The following is a 19,940-nucleotide window of genomic DNA, read 5'->3' as shown; positions in this document are numbered from 1 at the left end:
AACCAACGATTTGAGAAATGGTAAACGTATTCAAAATGAAGTGTCAATATCGGATTTTGTCTCAGTTTACATGTCAAATATCAACAACAATACATTTTATTGGACTTACAGCTTACATATGGCTGTTTACGCCCAGCTACATATCAAATATTTGCAAATCTTGTTGCAAGGTTGATATCTACAGGTTTGTGTCCAGATGCCTTGTGGTACTTTTGTGCTGATAAGGGAAGTATCCGAGGTTCACGTTGTTACATTACGGCTAAAACACGTACAACCACAGTAACAATGTAATGATGAATCAGTAGCGAATATACTGCCCTGTTCACAGTTGCAAACCATCGGTGCATAGATAAACACAGTCGTCGGATAGCTTGTATTACTACTACTTATATCCCTGTATTTTCAACCATTTTTGCCACTTGCCTCATAATGCCCTGAATATACGTACATTATGGAATTTTGAGTTCTTTCATTTCTATTTTGTCATCTGTTCAGTGTGTCACAGACAACTAGTATCAGAAGGACGAAGTGGATAGATTAAGTAGTAGATGCCAACTTGGTAAGTAGATTTGCAAATATTTGACATGTAAGCCGAGACACCACTTCAATTCTATTTTCTTTCTGCAATTTTTCGTATCGTTTGTTTACTTCCTGTTAGGTTACAGAACGTGTTTTCTTGTTTTGTTTTACGGTACATAATGTGGCTGATTGTAGCTATGTCATATTTCATAAAACATGTGTGTTCCTGGCAACCCCGTAACGCATCGCTTCACGACGGGATATGACGTCACAAATGCAATCAAATGTTGTGTGTGGTTGCCAGCATTCAGGCGGCAAAACGGACTTTTTTGAACGACTGTAGCGCTGAAATGACGCACCAACGAGAAAAATGTTACCGAGAAAAGTTGTTTGATTTAATGTCCTCTTTAAGTTTCCGTGGTCCGTGGGCGCTATTAAAATGACACCCTGTATATTAACACCATTAAGCCTTGTTTTCATGATAACCAAACAACTCAATATGCTGACAAAGGCTGAAATTTATTTTATTCTAAAACATAAACTAAACGTTAAGTTTCAATCTCCTAGCAAGATCTTCAGACTCTGTACCAAATACAAATTAATTATAAATTTCTGCCTTGGTCAGCATATTAAGATTTTTGTAAATATATATGTACGAAAATAAAATAATTTCCACTAATTCCACGTTTACAATACATTAACTTAAAACTTAATATGAATATATGTAAAATATGAAATAAAGATTAGAAATAACCAAATGTATTCCATGTGTTTAATTCTTAATATTTTTTTCTTTCAGTTTTATTTAAAGTTTTTATCAAAGGACCTCAAACATGAAGCTGATCATTTTATTTTTAGGTAAGCGCCGATGTTCCAAGTAAATTTCTTGCATGCCTTGGGATGTGTTCTAAATGTTTTTCTATACTTTCAAAATAACTTCAGTTATGCTATTAAGAAAATATAACCACCAGCAATTTTGTTCAAGAAAATTCAACAGGATTGCCAAAATGTATTGGAAAGGATTTTTTAAAATGGAAATCTTAAGTTATGTGCTATATTTATGCATTAGTTTTATCTGGAACAGCCAGACTAAAATTTCGTATAATACAAAACTTACTTCTAATATAATGAGCATGGTGATATTATAAAATCATGGTTTGTTAAAGGTCCAGGAACTCATAAATTCTGATTGGTTCTGTTGGGTTCCGCAATAGGACCGGAACCATATTTCTGGCACAATTTAAATTCGGTCCAAGTTTCGTATTGTTTCATTGAAAAAAGGTTTCTCGACCTTATTTAAATTGATCTGGAAGAAATGTTTCTGGACCGTTTTTAAATTGACCGAAAAAAATGTTTCTGGACCTAAAAAGCGTTCCTGAACCGTATTTCAATTCATCCGGGAAAAAGGTTCCTGGAACGAATTGAAATACTTTACATATAGAGAGATTCTTTACGCTCCAGAACCCATTTACGCTTGCTGATTTTCTCTCCTGGACCGGAATTGACTTTATTTGAAATTCCTGGACCTTTAAATATTTCGAGACTTTAGATCAGCAAAATTTACCTTCTGTATTTAACTCAATGTAACATTTAGTTATAATTATTCAATTTCGTGTTCTTAGTTCCATTGTATCCAAAATTGGTGACAAATGCTACTCGAAAAAACGTTACCAGGGATCAAATGAAGGCTTATCAAGAAAATAAATTTGACACTAAATGATATTCATGAATGATTTGATTTAAAGTTAAGCATCAGTCAGTTTTTCTCACCAAATATGTACGTGTAATAAAATTTAAATACAACTGTGCTTATCTATGTTTGCGTGTATATAATATAAAGTTTAGAACTCTTCAAATCTAGACTTATTCGAGATCTGCCCTCGGAAACTATAAATTTTCAGAGAACTCTACATACTTAGGACAAATGCACTCATTAACCTAAGAAATTCTTATCTTTGAGATAAACGTGGAATGAAAACTTTATTGCAACTATGGTAGTAGAAACCAAAACTGATTTTTCGTTCTAGACTGGTTAATTGTTCAAATATGATATTTTTTTGGCATGGTTTATATCTTGCCATTTCTTGGCATGGACTCAATTGTTTTGCAATTTTTCGCCATGGATCAAATTTGTATACAGTTTCTTGGCATGGATCAAATTTTTATACAGTTTCTTGGCATGGATCAAATTTTTATACAGTTTCTTGGCATGGATCAAATTTTTATACAGTTTCTTGGCATGGATCAAATTTTTATACAGTTTCTTGGCATGGATCAAATTTTTATAGTTTCTTGGCATGGATCAAATTTTTATAGAGTTTCTTGGCATGGATCAAATTTTTATACAGTTTCTTGGCATGGATCAAATTTTTATACAGTTTCTTGGCATGGACCAAATTTTTATACAGTTTCTTGGCATGGATCAAATTTTTATACAGTTTCTTGGCATGGATCAAATTTTTATACAGTTTCTTGGCATGGATCAAATTTTTATACAGTTTCTTGGCATGGATCAAATTTTTATACAGTTTCTTGGCATGGACCAAATTTTTATACAGTTTCTTGGCATGGACCAAATTTTTATACAGTTTCTTGGCATGGACCAAATTTTTATACAGTTTCTTGGCATGGATCAAATTTTTATACAGTTTCTTGGCATGGATCAAATTTTTATACAGTTTCTTGGCATGGATCAAATTTTATAATTTTTTGCCGCATTTGCCAAATTTGCTTACTTTAGGAAGATCCCTGTTTGTTGTTGATTGTATACTTTTTCGCCATGTAGCCACGTTCCTGACAGCTGCACACTCAGCTGCAATAGAAGACGCAGATGCTGCAGCAGCAAGAACCGTCAGGGAAGGAGCCAACACATTTGCCCTTGACTTGTTTAAGGTAAGTTGACTCATATGTATGTTATAATATCTTCATTGACCAGGTTGTTCAGCTGCAGCGATAGAATAAAACGACATTATTACCATGCCATCCTGGCCATGTGTGTTCTTTGTCGGTGTATCTTAATTTCGTCGTATCGCTCATCATCTTCGTGATTAGTTGCAAGTAGCAGAAATGCGGAGTAAAATTGACCAAATCAATGATAATTGTGGAGGCGCATTTGTGGTCGACGGCGTTGAACAGTTCACTCATGCTCACCGGCCAAAATTTCATCTAGTATTGACGTAATTTCGTAAAGAGTAGTAACAACGCTATGCTTCGTGCAAATTCTCTTTTGCTTGAAAAGAAAATGTGCTCGCTTATTATGTTGAAAATTGTCTCTCAATGTGCAATTCTTCTTGGCTAAACTGCAATAAAGCTAACATGGTACCTTTATAAAATTTTGTTGAGCTGAATGTAAAATTCCTTTAGGATACTAATCGGCAAAGCTGAATAAGTACCCTTATGCACGGGTAGTGTCAGTCTCCTCGTCTGTCAACTATCAGTACCTTAAACTACCAGTAGCTACTATATCTAACGACAAATACAATGGAACCTTAATAAGTCTAACTTGAAGGGGGGAAAAATTGATATATCAAGGATTTCGACTTACCAAGGTTCGAGTTATGGAGGGATAAAATTGCAGACTTCGAGTTATAGAGATCTAAAGTTTACTACACTTCGACTTATTGAGTTCCGTGGGACTAAAACTTCGAGTTATAGAGGTGATTAGAATTTTACTTCGACTCATAGAGGTTTTCCATAGTCTACCTTTGAGTTATTGAGGTGGAACGGCATCCCATAAACTGTACAAAAATTCGTCTTATCAAGGTTTTTTAGAGTTGTTGAGGTTCGACTTATCAAGGTTCCACTGTGTTGGTAGACTGAGACGTAACAAATTTGCTGACCACAACATAAAGTAACTTGAATGGCCTGGCGATGAGGGAGACAATCAATATAGCCTACTGTGCTGCTTCCAACCCTGGCACACGCAGTTTCACGACAGGAAGCAACGTCACAGATGCGATCAACTTCTATATTAGATTGCAAGTATATAACTACAGGCGTCAAAACTCTCTTTTGGACAATAGATTTGTGAAACAACGAAACGGACAATTTAGCACAGGGAAAAATAGTTTCTTTGTGGGTGGGCGAGATTCTGGAATTTTTTGATGACTCAGTGTATGGACACAAAGTTGGAAAAGAGGCCTCCCCGATGGTGCAGTGGTAGCGTAGTCGCCTTGTAATCAAGGGGTCCCGGGTTCGGTACGTGGTGGAGGCACATGGCACAATGGTTCAGATCAGACTTTAAACCGTAGGTCCAGTCCTGATTAGTGGACTTAAAACACCAACTCAAACCAAACAAACTTGGAAAAGAGAAATGATAATTCTAGAATGATAAACACACTTCCAACATGTATTTTATTGAATCCATGGTTATCGTTTTAAGTTCACTTTATCCACAGATAACCTAATCGGGACTGAGGGTATAGTTTTAAGCGGGATCTAAGTTTGTAGTAACTGATTATTCACATCTTCAGATCTTCATACTTCATACCTTATACTTTATTTAGTCATGCTGGAAGTGCGCAGAATATTGGTGTTTTGAGTTCAGATTCCGTTCATTTGTAAAGGGCATTAATATGACGGCAATTCTCAGGTATAAGTTAACTAGAAAAGAACAGAAGAAATTGTACCCATTACTTTAATAACTGAATATCATAGCTCATTTTTTTATGTAACGACTCTGTCATACACACATTTATACCCATTAATACTATACCGTCTATCATGTAGCATGTCTTGTTTCGATTCTGATGGAAGAGGAGCGCGTTAAAATTCAATTTATGATGTTAAAATTGACCTAGGATTTTTATCATAGATTAATGTCTTATAGGATTTTGATACAGAAATGATATAAGGGGGGAAAGGTGGAGATTTGTAGATATAGAACATTTTATTTTTAGTTGAACTGTTGTTTCAAGTGAGGCTACCTTTTTTCTAACTTGGAATAACAATTTCAATTACTTTTAAGTTCTTGTACAATTTGAATCTCTTGTCGTACGTTTATTTTAATCTCCAGAATACCTCTTTTAACTTTCACAAAATAATTGGAGAAATACGTTAGGTTTATTTAGAATCTATAGATTTTATATTAATGTGTAATTAAAAATATTTAAGCATGTTAAACAGGACTTTGATTCCATGAGCAACCAACTACCATCCTACCTAACCTTTAAGAAGATTACTCTGTTCGTAAAGATAATTTTTTTATTATTTTTTTTAGGAATTGGCCCTACAAAAAGAGGAGAATCTGATTGTGTCGCCATGGAGTCTGACAAGTGCTCTGCTGATGCTGAGGGAAGGGGCCAAGGGGGCGTCTGCCCAGGAACTCCAGTCGACTTTGAACCTCCCAAGTGACATCCAAGTCACCAGAAAAGGATACTCGAAGATTGTTAGCGACATTCTGGTAAGTTGAAGCAAAAATACCTGTAGTGTGTGAATTGTCAGTATTGTTTTTCTTTCTAAGACTTTTCTAAATATGATATGTCCAATGCAGACACAAAAACACACGCATCAAATGGGGGAGGGGAAGGGGGGATAGGAGAGAGAGAGAGAGAGAGAATCGGAGAACGTAGAGGCAGATGAAATGGGAGAAAGGAGAGGGATTTTGAAAATGAAATTTGTTCAGCTCCGTATCGAAGAATTTTGCGAGAGAGAGGTTGAGCTTGATTAGTGTTATGACTTTCTTCTGCATTATCGGTGAAATATTTACTTCCATTTTTTCATGTCTATAAGGTTCTTTGTTGAGGAAAGCTAGTCGTAAATGTGGTATATATCCTACGAACTCCTTCTTAATATGAGGCTAAATTCTGCCCGAGCATTGTTCATTTTGTTGAAACTTGTCAGTTTCAAAAAATGCAAATGCGAATATATTTAGATATTATTAAAGACATAAATATTTATATTTTTAAATCAAGAACAATTAAATTATTGCACAATTTACTTTCTAACAAGTTAACTTAAAATATTAACTCGTTAAGTATGAGTATGTATATAAAATGCTAATTGCTTCTTTGGAGATTTTTGGCTCTTCCCGCGAAATGTTTTAGGCATATGATGTTTAGACTAACCGGTCTGGCCTGTATTTATTTATTTATTTATTTACTAATGTTAAAAGTTTTAACACGTCGTGGATTTTATGAAAAGACTAAATATGTCAAATGTATTTTGTGTTTGCCAATTTCCCATGATTTCAAACTCAAAGCTATCATAGATTGCTTGAGTCCTTGGTAGAGTATAAGTATTGAAGTCGGTTGACCCTTTGAATCCCCTTCTTTTTTAAAATCCAATATATATATATAGCCCCAATCCCACCACTGACTCACTGACATAAAAGTTCTCCATGAAGGAAGCCCCGGAGGCGAAAAATGCCCGATTACGACCCCCCATGAAATCGTCCCAAAAGGTCGAGAAATTAAAAAATCACTCAATCGGCCCTTCCTTAAGGGCGAAAATGCCCTTTTTTGACGTCCTTAGCAACCGTTGCCACGGGCATTTTTTGCAGCACACATTGTTTCTTTCATTCATTCATTCATTTCTTTATTTGGAACCTAACAGCTTTTATGCCGTTTTTTGTCCATAACAATACACACACAATTGTTTTACAATAAAATTATCAATCCATCCCTCCTATTTTACAGATATTAGATTTTTTTAAGAACACTTTGCCTTTTACAATTGTATGTTACACTTCCTTAAAAATGATAACAAACTATTACCAATTCTCACATCTGGAACAAATTTGTTGGAAACTGAACCTTTAGATTATTTAAAGTTTTATACAAGATATTTCTCTCTCTATTATATTTTGAGCATTCCAGTATTATATGTTGTGCATCTGCACTTTCCCAGCCACATTCACATTTCTTATTATTCGTTATTCCAATTTTGGATAAATGTTGCCTAGTACACAAATGGCCCGTTCTCAGTCTATTAATTAATACAATTACATATCTTGTAGCACTTACATGATGAAACCATGGTTTTTGTGTTTTGAATTCAGCAAATGGTCTGTATGATTCTCCAACTGTTGTAAGTTCATTTCGACACCAATCAAACCATTCATTCAGAATTTTCTTCTTTACTCTAGGGAGAAGATCCGTATAGTATAATGATAAGTTCGTAATATTTGGAAGACGCACTGCTTTCTTTGCACATTCATCTACATGAGAATTACCTGTAATATTGCTATGAGCTTTAACCCAAGAAAACTCAATGGTTTTTCCAGATTTTTGTATTGTTTGAACTAATTGTATACAATTTATAATATAAGGGGATAATTTGTAAAGACTCTTGTAAGAAGATTTAAGAGCCTGTAATACACTTTGCGAGTCAGTAAGTATTAAGAACTTTTGTAAATTTAATTTTTGGACATATATTAAAGCTTGGTAAATTGCGTAAGATTCTGCTGTAAATATTGAACAGTCTTGTGGAAGCCGAAATAATAGGTCTGTTTTATGTTGTGGATCGTACACTGCACATCCAACTCCTGACTCACTTTTAGATCCATCTGTGTATATGAAATAAAAACTTGGCCATTGAGTAAAATATTCCGATATGTGCGAATAACGAGGGAAATGAATATTATCCAGAGACTGTTGAGGATAATTTAATGAAAAGCAGGCCATGAACGCATCTGTAGAACATCCTGGTATTCTTGACAAAACGAATTATAAAATTCTATCCACATAGCAGATTTTCTGTTTGTTATTTTTCCCGTTTCATATAAGTGTATCATATTTGTTAGTACATTGTTGAAAGGATGCTCACAATATGATTTCACTTTGAAGAGCATATTTGCTGCTAACATCTTCTGTCTACATGAAATGGAACATTCACCCACTTCCATGTATACTACTACGTTTGGAGTGCTGTTCATAACGCCTAAACATCTTCTCAAGAATTTCCTTTGTATGACGTCAATGGAATTCAATTTTCCTTCTGTCAAGTTACACATTGCCAATAGAGAATAATCTATCATAGGCCGAAAATAATTCTTGTAAAATAAAAGCATAACTCGAGGATGACATCCCCACCGAGTATTTGCTATTGCTTTGAACAAATTAAACACTTTTTCTGATTTGACTTGTATTGCTTTAATTTGGCCCTTCCAAGTTAGTTTATCATCCAAGATGACACCTAAATATTTTACTCTGGATGTAATAGGAATTCTTGTTTTCGGGACATTGAGTGAACTATTGGAGGTGTTCCCTTTTTACTAAAAATTGTAATATTAGATTTTTCCATTGAAATGGAGAGTTTTTTACTTTCAAGCCACTTTTGCACTTCCAATATTTGTTCCCCTAAAAGAGGAAAATCAGTATGAATTTGTGTCGTGGACATATAGATACAGATATCATCTGCATATTGAAGATAATTGACTGTTGGAACTAATTTCCTTTTCATCCCGATCATATATATGTTGAATAACAAAGGACTTAAAGGACTTCCTTGAGGTAACCCTTTGCAGGCTGAATACGAGTAGTGTGATTTGTGGTACAACCAGGACCACTTACAGGTGTACAAATGATGAGCTCATATAATTAAACAGCCCGATTTGCCCACACTTAAAATTATGCCAAGATGCCCTTATTCCCTAATTCTTCAAGTGTGATATGCTCTTAATTCTAAGAATTTTGAATCCTAGTGTACAAATGATGACCCCCTCAGATTGATTTGCCTACACTTATAAAAGGCACTTCTGTGAGATTGTTGTCCATAAATTTGTTAAAAATATGCCCCTCTTGATATTTTTTTTGCCCACACCTAAAACTAGGCCAAACGTATTAACACACACCCACACCCACCCACCCACACCCACCCACCCACATACACCCACACACACACACACACACACACACATATACATATTTACTTCCGGTTTAAGTTCAATTGGGCACCAGGCTCAACTTGCATATCTAGTACTAAAACAATGTAATTCTTCTAGAATTGCTCTGTGACTCTCTCATTTCTTACATCATAAACATATGATTTTTCACCTATGAGAATAACACTACATATAGTGTCATCAGGGAGTGTATCGTGGAATTCACAGATACTTTTAATTTTTGTCCTGTCATTAACCATGTGGCCGCGGTGGCTCAGTCGGTAACGCGTCTGACTACCATGCTCCAGGTCCCGGGTTCGATCCCCGGCCGGTTCAAATCCGGGAACTTTTCTAACGGTGGAAGCGGCCCCGGCGCCTACCCAGCGTCGAATAACATGGGTACCTGGGGGAAACCCTGGGGGGTAAAGGCGGTCAGGGGCGTGATGCTGATCACATCACCCCCACTCACGACCGGATCAAGAAAGTGTGGGGCGTTACCCCCACACCCCCTATACGCCTTCATGGCGTGGTGCTATGCACAGGGGAACACTTTACCTTTTTTACCTGTCATTAACCACAACTTGTTTCCTTTTTGAAGTGTTGATGACAAACATGGGTCTCTGTGCTTTGAATTCATCTGGTGTGTAATACATGTCAGTATTGCCAGTAGTGACCCTTTTGTATGCTGTAAATGCTTCATATAATTTAAGGAAATCATTCTTGGACATGTCTAAATTATAATTTTCTCTAGGAAATACCTCATTTCTGCCATTTTTAAGATATATGTTCTTGATGTTGCAGTTATCAAATCTACTTGAATTTTTTTCCTGATTATTGTGTCTTCCAGTCTGAAACAGAACCACCACAAAATCCGGCATGTCATATTGTATACTGGAGAATGAATTTGTAGCATCAAACTCATAATAAGTACCAGTTGCAGGCTTCTGTACACATTGATATGTATAAAATTGTAAAGGAATCTGTGGATTTTTTATTATATCTGCTTTGTATTTAACAGCATAACTGGCCTCATATTCAACAACTGGGATTCTTAGCTCCATAGTCTGAATAATGCATTTGCCTTCATCAGGTAGGGTATTAGGCAGAGCTTCCCCTGTAGAGTTTAATGTGCTGTACCTCATCAAAGCATTATTATCATTGGCAGCTCTTCTAAATGTGATTCTTAAACCACCCTTCCACATAATATCTTTGTAATCTGAGAAGAATCCTGGCAACAGGCGCATAGGGAACAGCACTGTGTGGCTTTTGGATATAATTTTATCACCAGCCTCAAATCCACCTATTTTGTAGTAAGAAGCCTCGGTTTTGGATAATTTTAGTGTGGCCAAAGCTGTGGAGGTAATGCCGGGATAATCTACTCTGTTTATAACAACACCATGTTTTCTGATCTCAATTTCAGAGAACAGATGCGGCACAAAATTGTCCACCAATCTTATATTTGAATTTGCCGGATAATCTGTACCATCGAGCTTTACAACATCAAATTTGATGTATAGATCTGCTCTGTGGGGGTGTATAAAGCCATCCCCTACATCAAGATCAACCTCAATTTCTGTGTTGGGTTGATTTAAATTTGCAAATGTCCTCCTGTTTGGAGGGAATGATTGTAGCTCATAACTCTCAATATTTTCCATTTTTTTTTGTATGTATTTTTATTTAAATATTAATCTCTATGATTGCAGTTGTTGTGGCTCCAGCAAAATCAACTAATTCTTCTTTTTCATTAGTGACCATCAATTCAATGTTATCTATTCTATTATGGCACACAGGAAAATATAATGTTGGGGATGGAGTGTAGATGATTGGCTCCATAAATTCAGAATTAGGTTTAAATGTTGCAATGATGCCAGTTTGTTTGTGAGTGCCTATGCCATTTGATTTGGTGATCATACCCTCGGCCACATTACAGTGAATATTCAGAGTCTCTATGGCTAAGAATTTGGGTATATTAATAGCAGTGTGTTTGATGGCCGGTTCAAGTTTTGTGTTGTTCTCAAAGCCTAACAGCTCTCCTATAGTACCCAGATCCACTGTTTCTGTAGCAGATACAATCTCTACTCTGTGAGTGACAGAATTTTGAGTTAATACTATACCTCTGGGTAATTGAGCATTTAGAGTGGACAGATTATACTGCCCTGGAGTGATGACAATTTTTTGATCCCCTACTGCAATTGTATTGTTGTGGTGTGTAATATTAGGGATCAAGTACATGCCATAAAATGCTCTGAGAGCTATTGTTTTGGGATATACTATCTCATCATGTAATTTGAGTTTCAATATTGAATTTTGGCTGGTGAGATGGAATACCCCCATGATGTTTCAGATACCACAAGGCTTTTTGAAAATTTTCAATTGATGGTTTATTTATTTGAGACATATATCTAAGAACAGATAAACACAAATGTCCACAATTAACATCTTTGAAGTTTTGAACACGGGCATTATTGTAATAAAGATTAGTTGATTTTAGATATTTTACTAAATTTTCAGGTGGGAACACCTCCAAATGAATCAAACACAAATGCCTCATTGTTTAAATATTTAAGATAACAGATCCAGTGAGTGCCCTGATTTTTGTACTTATCCAAATTAACAATGCCACACTCTTTGTTGAGTGGTTGTTCTGGTAAAGAATCAGACATGTACACACCTCTAAAATTTTTGATGCCCAGTGGCTTGATTAAAGCTTCAATATCTTGGTTTGTAAGCGGCTCTTGTTTTTTTTAAACTTATTCATGGCTCTCTTAACACCTTTGCCTTGTTTCTCCATGGCCAGGTTATGGCGCTTCAATTCATCTAATTCTGCCCTATTTTTCTTGGCATCTATTACTGTTTTTGCTATGGCAGCTGATCCCCCAGCCAAGCTCCCAACAGCCCCAAGTGCTGTTAAGATGGCCGGGATAGTAAATATGAAACCCCCACATGTGATTTTCACCTGGATTGTTGTAATTTTTTTAATTGGGGGTGCTAAGCAACAATTTCATACCATGGCCCTTGGCAATACAAGAATCTTTTTTCTTGCGCTGCTTTTTGGTTAATAGACTATCAACAGTTTTAAGAGATTTAAGACCTGCATAAGGTATTTGATACATAACACCCTTGGCCTTCATTCTAGGTTTATTATATACATATTCACAGCCCCCACACCAGTTTTTGTTTGGTGTTCATAGCTATGGTGGTCCCCAATGCTGCTATTTTTTCACTCAAAGAAGCATCTTTGCTTACAAATCTACCAAATGCAGCCTCTTCTAATTTTTTGTCTGCAACATGTCTCTTGTCAAGATCAGAATGTGTGTTGTATGCTATGTCATGGTCTCTGCAAGCAGCATCTAGGGGATTAACACCAGGATCACCTCTGTTTAATCTATGGTCCAATTTTGTGCCTGGACCACAATACTGATAGCCTGGAATGTGTAGTTCAAATGGCAGCTTGTTTATAATGTCATTAACCAACCCCCGACCCTCAGAAATATTCCAAAATTTAGGTGGTAGAGTATTAATAATTTTTATAAGATATCCAATCCCCTTAGTGTCATTCACTATAAAATTAGACAATTTTGTGCTTATGTCCATAATTCCAACCTTTTCATTGTAAAAATTGTGGTTGCCAGCATTTTCCTCCCCAGCTATCACCAATAACCTATCTACAAGTTTCCTGACATCATCAACCCACACAAATTCTTTAGTCAGGGTGTTGTATTGTTTGATTCCACTACCAGTCTTGATCTGTGACCATATGGGCTTGATTAAATTGTTGTATTTTGCTCCACTGCTAGACTTGACTCTTTTTTGTGTGGGATCATTGTTCTGGTATAGAGCATCTGATTTTATTAATATTTCTTTGTAGTGCTCATAGTCTTGATCTGTATAGCTGCCAGGCCTTTTCCTAGTCATCAGTTCCCACAATCCAGGTGTGCCGGGATATTTAACAAAAGCACCTCTTTCTCCAAGATGAGATTCTGAATATACAATTAGATCATCTCCCATAAATGTTACTCTGAAATTGCCAATTCTATGTATGATGCTACCATCACGCTCTGTGTCAGCATATAAGCCAAAGACCTCATCTTTGTTGTCTTTAGGTGTGCTTAAATATTTTTGAGCAAGAAGACCCAATTCAATAGGATCCTGAGTAGCTTCAATTCTTCGAGGAGCAACAGGACTAGGTGTATGAATACTGGAAAGTGGGGTGATTGGATAATCTAATATGTTCCTAGCAGCTACAGGTACAAGCTCTGTGATCAAATTTTGATTTTGCTCTGTAACAGTTTTGATATTTTTACCTAATTCACTAATAGCATCAATCATAGGCTGTTCTGTTTGTTTGTGTTGTTCATAAATTCCTCGGTTCTGTGATTTCCATCCCTTAAATCTTTTTACAAGATAATCTCTTAATTTAAGATCATCAATGATTGGCCTTTTCATGGTTATTTATATATGTTTCAATGTCTAGAAAATTGTTGATTTTATTTCTGTATTTGCCACTATTGGGTTTTCTTGTCATATCAATTGTGACAAACCCATAACTGTTTATATTCCAGCACCTACTGCAAAACTTGGAAAAATAATTGTAGCTCAAGTCCCCACCTACATATTCATCATGTATGTGTTTGAGGTTGGTATGATCTTGATGAAACACACATATAAAATTGCTGTTGTCTCGGATCAGTTGCTTCGGTATTTTAGAAAAAGTCTGTGCCAGGTAGAAACAATCTATGTTTTTGTGTCGGCCCTGTGTAAAAAAATTTCTAACCTTGTTTTGATTATCCAGTATAATGTCATCAAACACAACAACAGAATTATCGAGACATTCATGAAGTGGCTTAACATAAGATTCAAAAGTGGCTATATCCAATCCATCATATAGTTTCATCAGCTGCTGATATTTTAATTGTTCCAAGCTCTTAGAGAAAACATACAAGTGCCTGTTTTTCCAGTCTAACCAGTTGGGTGCCAATAAAAAATTATCAACCATTAGTGTAGTTTTACCACAAGCCGATGGCCCAACAATAAGACATCTAATATTTTCAGGCAGCAACTTGCCATTTCTCTTAATCTGCTGTTCAGGTTCTGGCAGCCTTTTTATAACATCCCAGGTGCTCATATTATCACTTTGTCTGCATCGATCCAGCTGTGTTCTGGAAGTCCTAGCCATTTGACAAATAACTTGTTGCCTTTTGTGCGGATGATTTTTTCTATGAGATATGTGTCAGGCTGTTTAGTTTTGGTGAGTTCTTCTTCATAGAATCTGCCTTTGAGAATTTCTCCTCGGTGATCTTTTATTATATATGTGTTAAGGGTCCCAGGTTTAACTTGAACCACTGTAAATAATTCAGTGCTCCAGTTTCTTGTAAAGCCTCTTTTGAATAAGTGCTTATATTTGCTGATTCTTACTTGATCACCCACCTTGTATTTGGCCTTTCTTGTTGTTGGCTGGTATCTAGGATAATAAACAGTCCTGATCAATTTTTGCTCATCAGATGAAGTTACTTCAGAGGGTTTCATGTTGATTGTGGAATGAACCGAGTTGTTATATTTATGTAGAAGTTCTGGAAGAATATTAAGCCATTTATAATTACCTTGAAGTGTAAATTGTTTATACATAAGATTTTTTAGGGTTTTGTTGAACTCTCTACAATTGAGGCTTTGAGATCACTGTAACTCGAGTTATGTTTTATTGACTGGCTTTTAATAAATTGTTGGAACACAGAATTATAAAATTCTTTGCCATTATCTGTTTGCAAATAGCGCGGTGATCTTCCACTCTGATTGATGATTGTCCTGAAGGCTTCTGTAACACATGTTCCAGTCTTGGATTTGAGTGGCACAGCCCAGGGAAATTTTGAAAATGTGTCTATTACAGTAAGTAGATTCTTGTAGCCCTTGTTGATTTTGTCTAAGTTTTTCAACTGTCCACTTGCCATCTCAATCAAGTCCCCTTGCCATAAATCATCTATGCCTTTTGTGACTACTGGCAGTCTCTTATAATTATGTCTGGCTTGTCTGTGTAATTCATCAACAATAATTTGTCTAGACATAATATGAAAACAAGAATATTGCAACTATGGGGTGTTCAGCAGCTGATACTGCAGGATTTTTTAAATACAGTTTGTCTCCTATTTGTATATTAAATTCCAGAGATCCATCATCTTCAGCATAAAATGTTTCTAATGTATTGGGATCTGTAAAATCCTCTAACTCTACACTGGTGATTTTTGGTTTGTTGTCAGCATTTGTTATTGATAAGGTGGGGTAGTGGTGTGCCTGTGGTTGAAGCCAATATTTGATCTTGATTGGTCTCAGTGTGCCCCCAACAAAAAACTGGTAATAAAATTGTGCAGGGGACAGCATATATATTTTGCCACCTGGTGTAAATGGTGAATCATATTCTTTGTTGGGGATGCTGTACAATTCAAGAATTACTGTATGTTTAGGATTCTCGATTATGCCTGTTATTTCTTTTTCTGCTGTAAGCAATCTGCTTGTTACAGATTCAAGATGCTAATTGATGGTCCTAACAACATCATCATGGCCTGGCTTGATTTTTATGTCCACAACAAGTTTCTTGTATTGTTGCACAATCTCTTGAAGCTGGGTGGCAAAAACAGACAGAGCATTTGCTTGATTGGATTCCATGGTCCCTAGCTGTTGCTTGATATTAGCTACAATTTGTTGCAAATTTTCAATAACTGCCAATTTTGAATTTGAGCAGTAAGATCATGGACCTGTCTTCTGATATCCTCAAACAGGGCATGCAGTTCATTAATATGTTGATTAGTTGGTAGAGTGGCCACTGTCTGAGTAAGTTGTTTGATCTCTGTCTGGATATTCTTGATATCTTCTGATTTCAATATGCGATTCACTGCCCTCTTAATATTTTTAAGTTCCTGTGATGTAGGCAGATTTGTTACAGTATTTTGCAAAGATTCAAGTGCCAATTTCACATTATTTAATTCAGAAGCATCAGCCACATTTTGCATAGCATTTTGGAGCAGGGCTATATCTGCCTGAGTGGGTGTTGATTGTTGTAAAATTTCAAGTTTTGTTTGGATATCATCGATCAAGTGATGAAAATGAGATAGCTCAGATTCAGTGTTGAGGTTTTCAAGCTTTGTGATCTGTTGCTGGACACTGACAAGTGTGTCTACAATACCAGGCAGGCGGGATTCTAGAGATTCTTGTACTTTTGTCAAATCACTTTGCACTGCTGCTATTGTACCCTCAAGATGGGTTATGGTACTTTGAATTTTTCCAAAATCTTCATATGTTTCAAGTTGCAGCTTAATGTTGGCAACACTCCGAGTTATTGCACTCAAAGCATCAGAAGATGGCAAGTTGTTCATAAAATTTTCAAGTGTCTCAATTTTTCCTTTAACCTCGGCTATGGCATTGTCCAAGGGATCCAGATTAGGTATTTGGAGTGATTGAATCTGTTCTTTTAGAGTGGAAATCACTAGATCAAAATCTTCTTGTGATTTTATGCTTTTGACAATTGTTTGGAGCTGTGCCTGGACATTATTTATCTGCTCTTCCAATTGCTGTTTCAATTGCTCAGAGTTGGTGGCCTGGGTCTTAAATTTGGCTTGAAGAGCTGCTACAGCTTCTTCTAAACTTTGAAAATTATCCAATGTTGCCAGATCAGTATATTTCTGAAGCAGCACTTCGAGTTCAGAATTAATTTTAAGAAGAGGGTCCATGCATTGTGGTTGTAAATTTGTAATTTCTAGTTGAAGACTGGCATTGAGTGTGGTTTGTAAAGCTTGTAAATCACTTCTTAATTTCTTGACTCTGACATCAAGCATCAAAATCTCATCACTGTGATCTTCATGCCTTGTATGGCCAAAAATATCATTAGGCATTTTTGTTTTAGTGGTTATTTATTATTGAATATCTGATTCTTAATTCTATAAAAAAAGGTATAAGCTTGTCATATGATCCCGGGACCTCAATATATAAGCAGTCACCAGCAGAAACAGTATATACAGTGCCAGAAATCATGTTTGAGTGCTTAATTCTATAAATATTTCTCCCCACTGAAATCTTGACATTACCCTCAGGGGTTGTAATAAATTGCAATTGACCACCTACAGGTAATTGGTAATGATTTAAATTATTGTTAAATATGTACAATGTTTTACCTGTTTCATCATCAACATCTGTAAGTATGCTGTTCAGATGAATAATTAACAAAGCACTTAGTTTAGATATCATATCAGAAGAGGGTTGTGCTGTTGGCAGGTCCATAATAGCCTGTTTTTTGAACCCAAATAAGTTCATAGGCATGTTTATTTATTTCAAATCATGCTCTGTAATTGGGCATTGATTGCTACTTCTCAAATCACAATGACCCCATGGTAGAGTATGTATGCCACATGATAAAATGCATCTCTTGTCATCATGTGGGTCCAGAGCCACTTTTCTTACAATATTGCTAGTCAATAAGTGATTCACACTCTGAATTCTATTTCCTGATGTTCTGATTGTGCTACATAATTTTAGGCAATTTTTGTAATCCTCAAATTCAAGCTCTTTGTCAACAGTTACTCTGCCAATGCCCTTGGCTTTTTTTGCAACAGCGCCACTACATGTTTCAAAACTGTACATCTTGGCCCTTAATCCAGCAAATGCCACAATAACATCACCAAGTGTCTCATCTCTTAACTTGCCAGGCACCTTTTTGTTGTGGTGTTTAATTTTTGAATGTTCAGTGGTATCAAAATATTTAAACAATTCAGGCTGTGCTATATCTTTATAAACATCTTCTGTTTGAATATCAAGAACAAAACTATCTGTGTCCATGTACATCAGTTTTACACAATCACCATAAAAAGGTTTCAACACATCATAATACAATTTTAACATGTGTAATTTGGCCAATTCCAATATCACAGCCCCTACATAAATAGGCTTATCAAACTTAATATTTGTTTTTTTCATGTTGAAAAGTGCCATATTCTCATCATAAATTCTTCTGTAATTGAAGTTGGGCTTTGCAATCAATTTTTTGCTCCGGCTGGGGTCAGTAATTATTTTAACATCAATATGTTTTCTGACATTTTCAATTGTTTTGCCATACACTGAATTGACCATCAATTTAAACAAGGTCTTATCAAATTGGCTCAATGCAGATGTTCGAAGCTCTGTGTTTGTATCAATATATGGTTTCAACCATCTTGAGTGCCTGAACCTCAAAACTTTTCCAACTTTGGTCACTTGAACACCATGATTCATCAGGAACAGGACATAATCCTGTTTCGGCTCTAGAGTCATCATCAATTTCTTCTGTTTAGAGTCAGGTGAACACTTAACCTCGGGAATTGGGGGCAGATCAGAAAATGTGTTGTGTAAATCATCAGGAATTGTCAGATCAACCTCTAAGAACAGGCCATTGTTACTGTCATCAAAATCCTGAAGATCTTCAATATTAAAATCTTCGACCCACTCAAGCCCTGCATATGGCAATTTTTTCATCATGGCATAACCATAGAGGCTGTTGGCATCTACATAAAGTATATAATTTGATGGCAGTGCTGGGTCATAATCAGGAATATATTTGTTATTTGCTCTGGCATATCTCTGAGAACATTGCACCATGCCTCCTGTTATACATTGCTCCATAAACAGATACATGTCCTGATCCTGGATCAGATCCAATTGCATTTTAGTGTTTAAAAACATTGCAGACCATGCTAGGCCCGGAGCACTGTAAAAATATATTGGATCCAGTTTATAATTTTGCATGGAAGATTTTCTGAATGCCTGCAATATATCAGCTAAGAGGGTCACATCAAGTTTTAAATATGCCTTGTGATAATCACCAAATGTCTGGCATTTTAAATTGTTCCACATCAACTGGGCATGGTGATAATCTTCATCAGTGATTCCAGATCCTCTGATTTTGCTGTAAAACTCTTGTTGTGGTGGCAGAGAACACTCATCAAATTTAGAAAAATCTGTAACATAATCATATGGATATACACCCTTCCGCCTAATTAATTTCAGGTCCTGATTTGGAAACAAAGCACATGTGATTTTGAATTGATCATCAGATAATTGAGTGGCCAGTGTAGCCAGGCTAGCCGATAAAATTCTGTATGAATCAAGAAATCTTAAGTGAATAGAAACACCATTAACTTTAATTATTTTGCTAATGGCAATATATTTCTCTTTATTTTCAGCTAAAATAATTAAATTCTGCTTGTCAAACCCCTCGTACCTGATCAAATGATGAAAATCATAATTGGATGCACCATGGCAAAATATAGGGACAAATTTTGGTCTCTGGATCTTAATATTACAGCTATTACACAGGGCCATTAAGAATTTACCATCTGTATGGGAATGGTGTTTCACCTTGATATTTGCATCTGAAAATTCAAAATCACATACCGGGCATTTTTCTGCATTGTTGAAATCTTCAATCTGTTTCTCTGTTAAAGGCAACATGGGTTTTGATTTTAATAAGACATTAGATGCTATGTCATGACACTCATTTTCTATTCTATCTGCAAATTCTTTGATGGCATCTGCTCCCCTGTATAAATATTCTTTACTAACCACACCACCCTGTACAACCACA

General features: G+C 36.0%; 1 protein-coding gene across 1 annotated transcript in view; it reads left to right on the top strand.

Moving 5' to 3' along the window:
• Positions 1 to 19,940, top strand: part of LOC145990209 (iripin-2-like) — an 84,861-nt gene that overhangs the window by 19,891 nt on the left and 45,030 nt on the right. The window contains exons 2-3 of the mRNA XM_083125877.1: positions 3,305 to 3,411; positions 5,738 to 5,920. Coding sequence (XP_082982003.1) covers positions 5,804 to 5,920 — 117 coding nt within the window. The 5' untranslated portion in view covers positions 3,305 to 3,411; positions 5,738 to 5,803. The remainder of the gene's footprint in view (positions 1 to 3,304; positions 3,412 to 5,737; positions 5,921 to 19,940) is intronic.

This window comes from Lepisma saccharinum, chromosome 7 (genome assembly GCF_977018435.1).
Source record: "Lepisma saccharinum chromosome 7, izLepSacc3.1, whole genome shotgun sequence".
In the NCBI taxonomy this organism is placed as follows: Eukaryota; Metazoa; Arthropoda; class Insecta; order Zygentoma; family Lepismatidae; genus Lepisma; species Lepisma saccharinum.
This window is presented reverse-complemented; position numbering and strand designations above follow the sequence as displayed.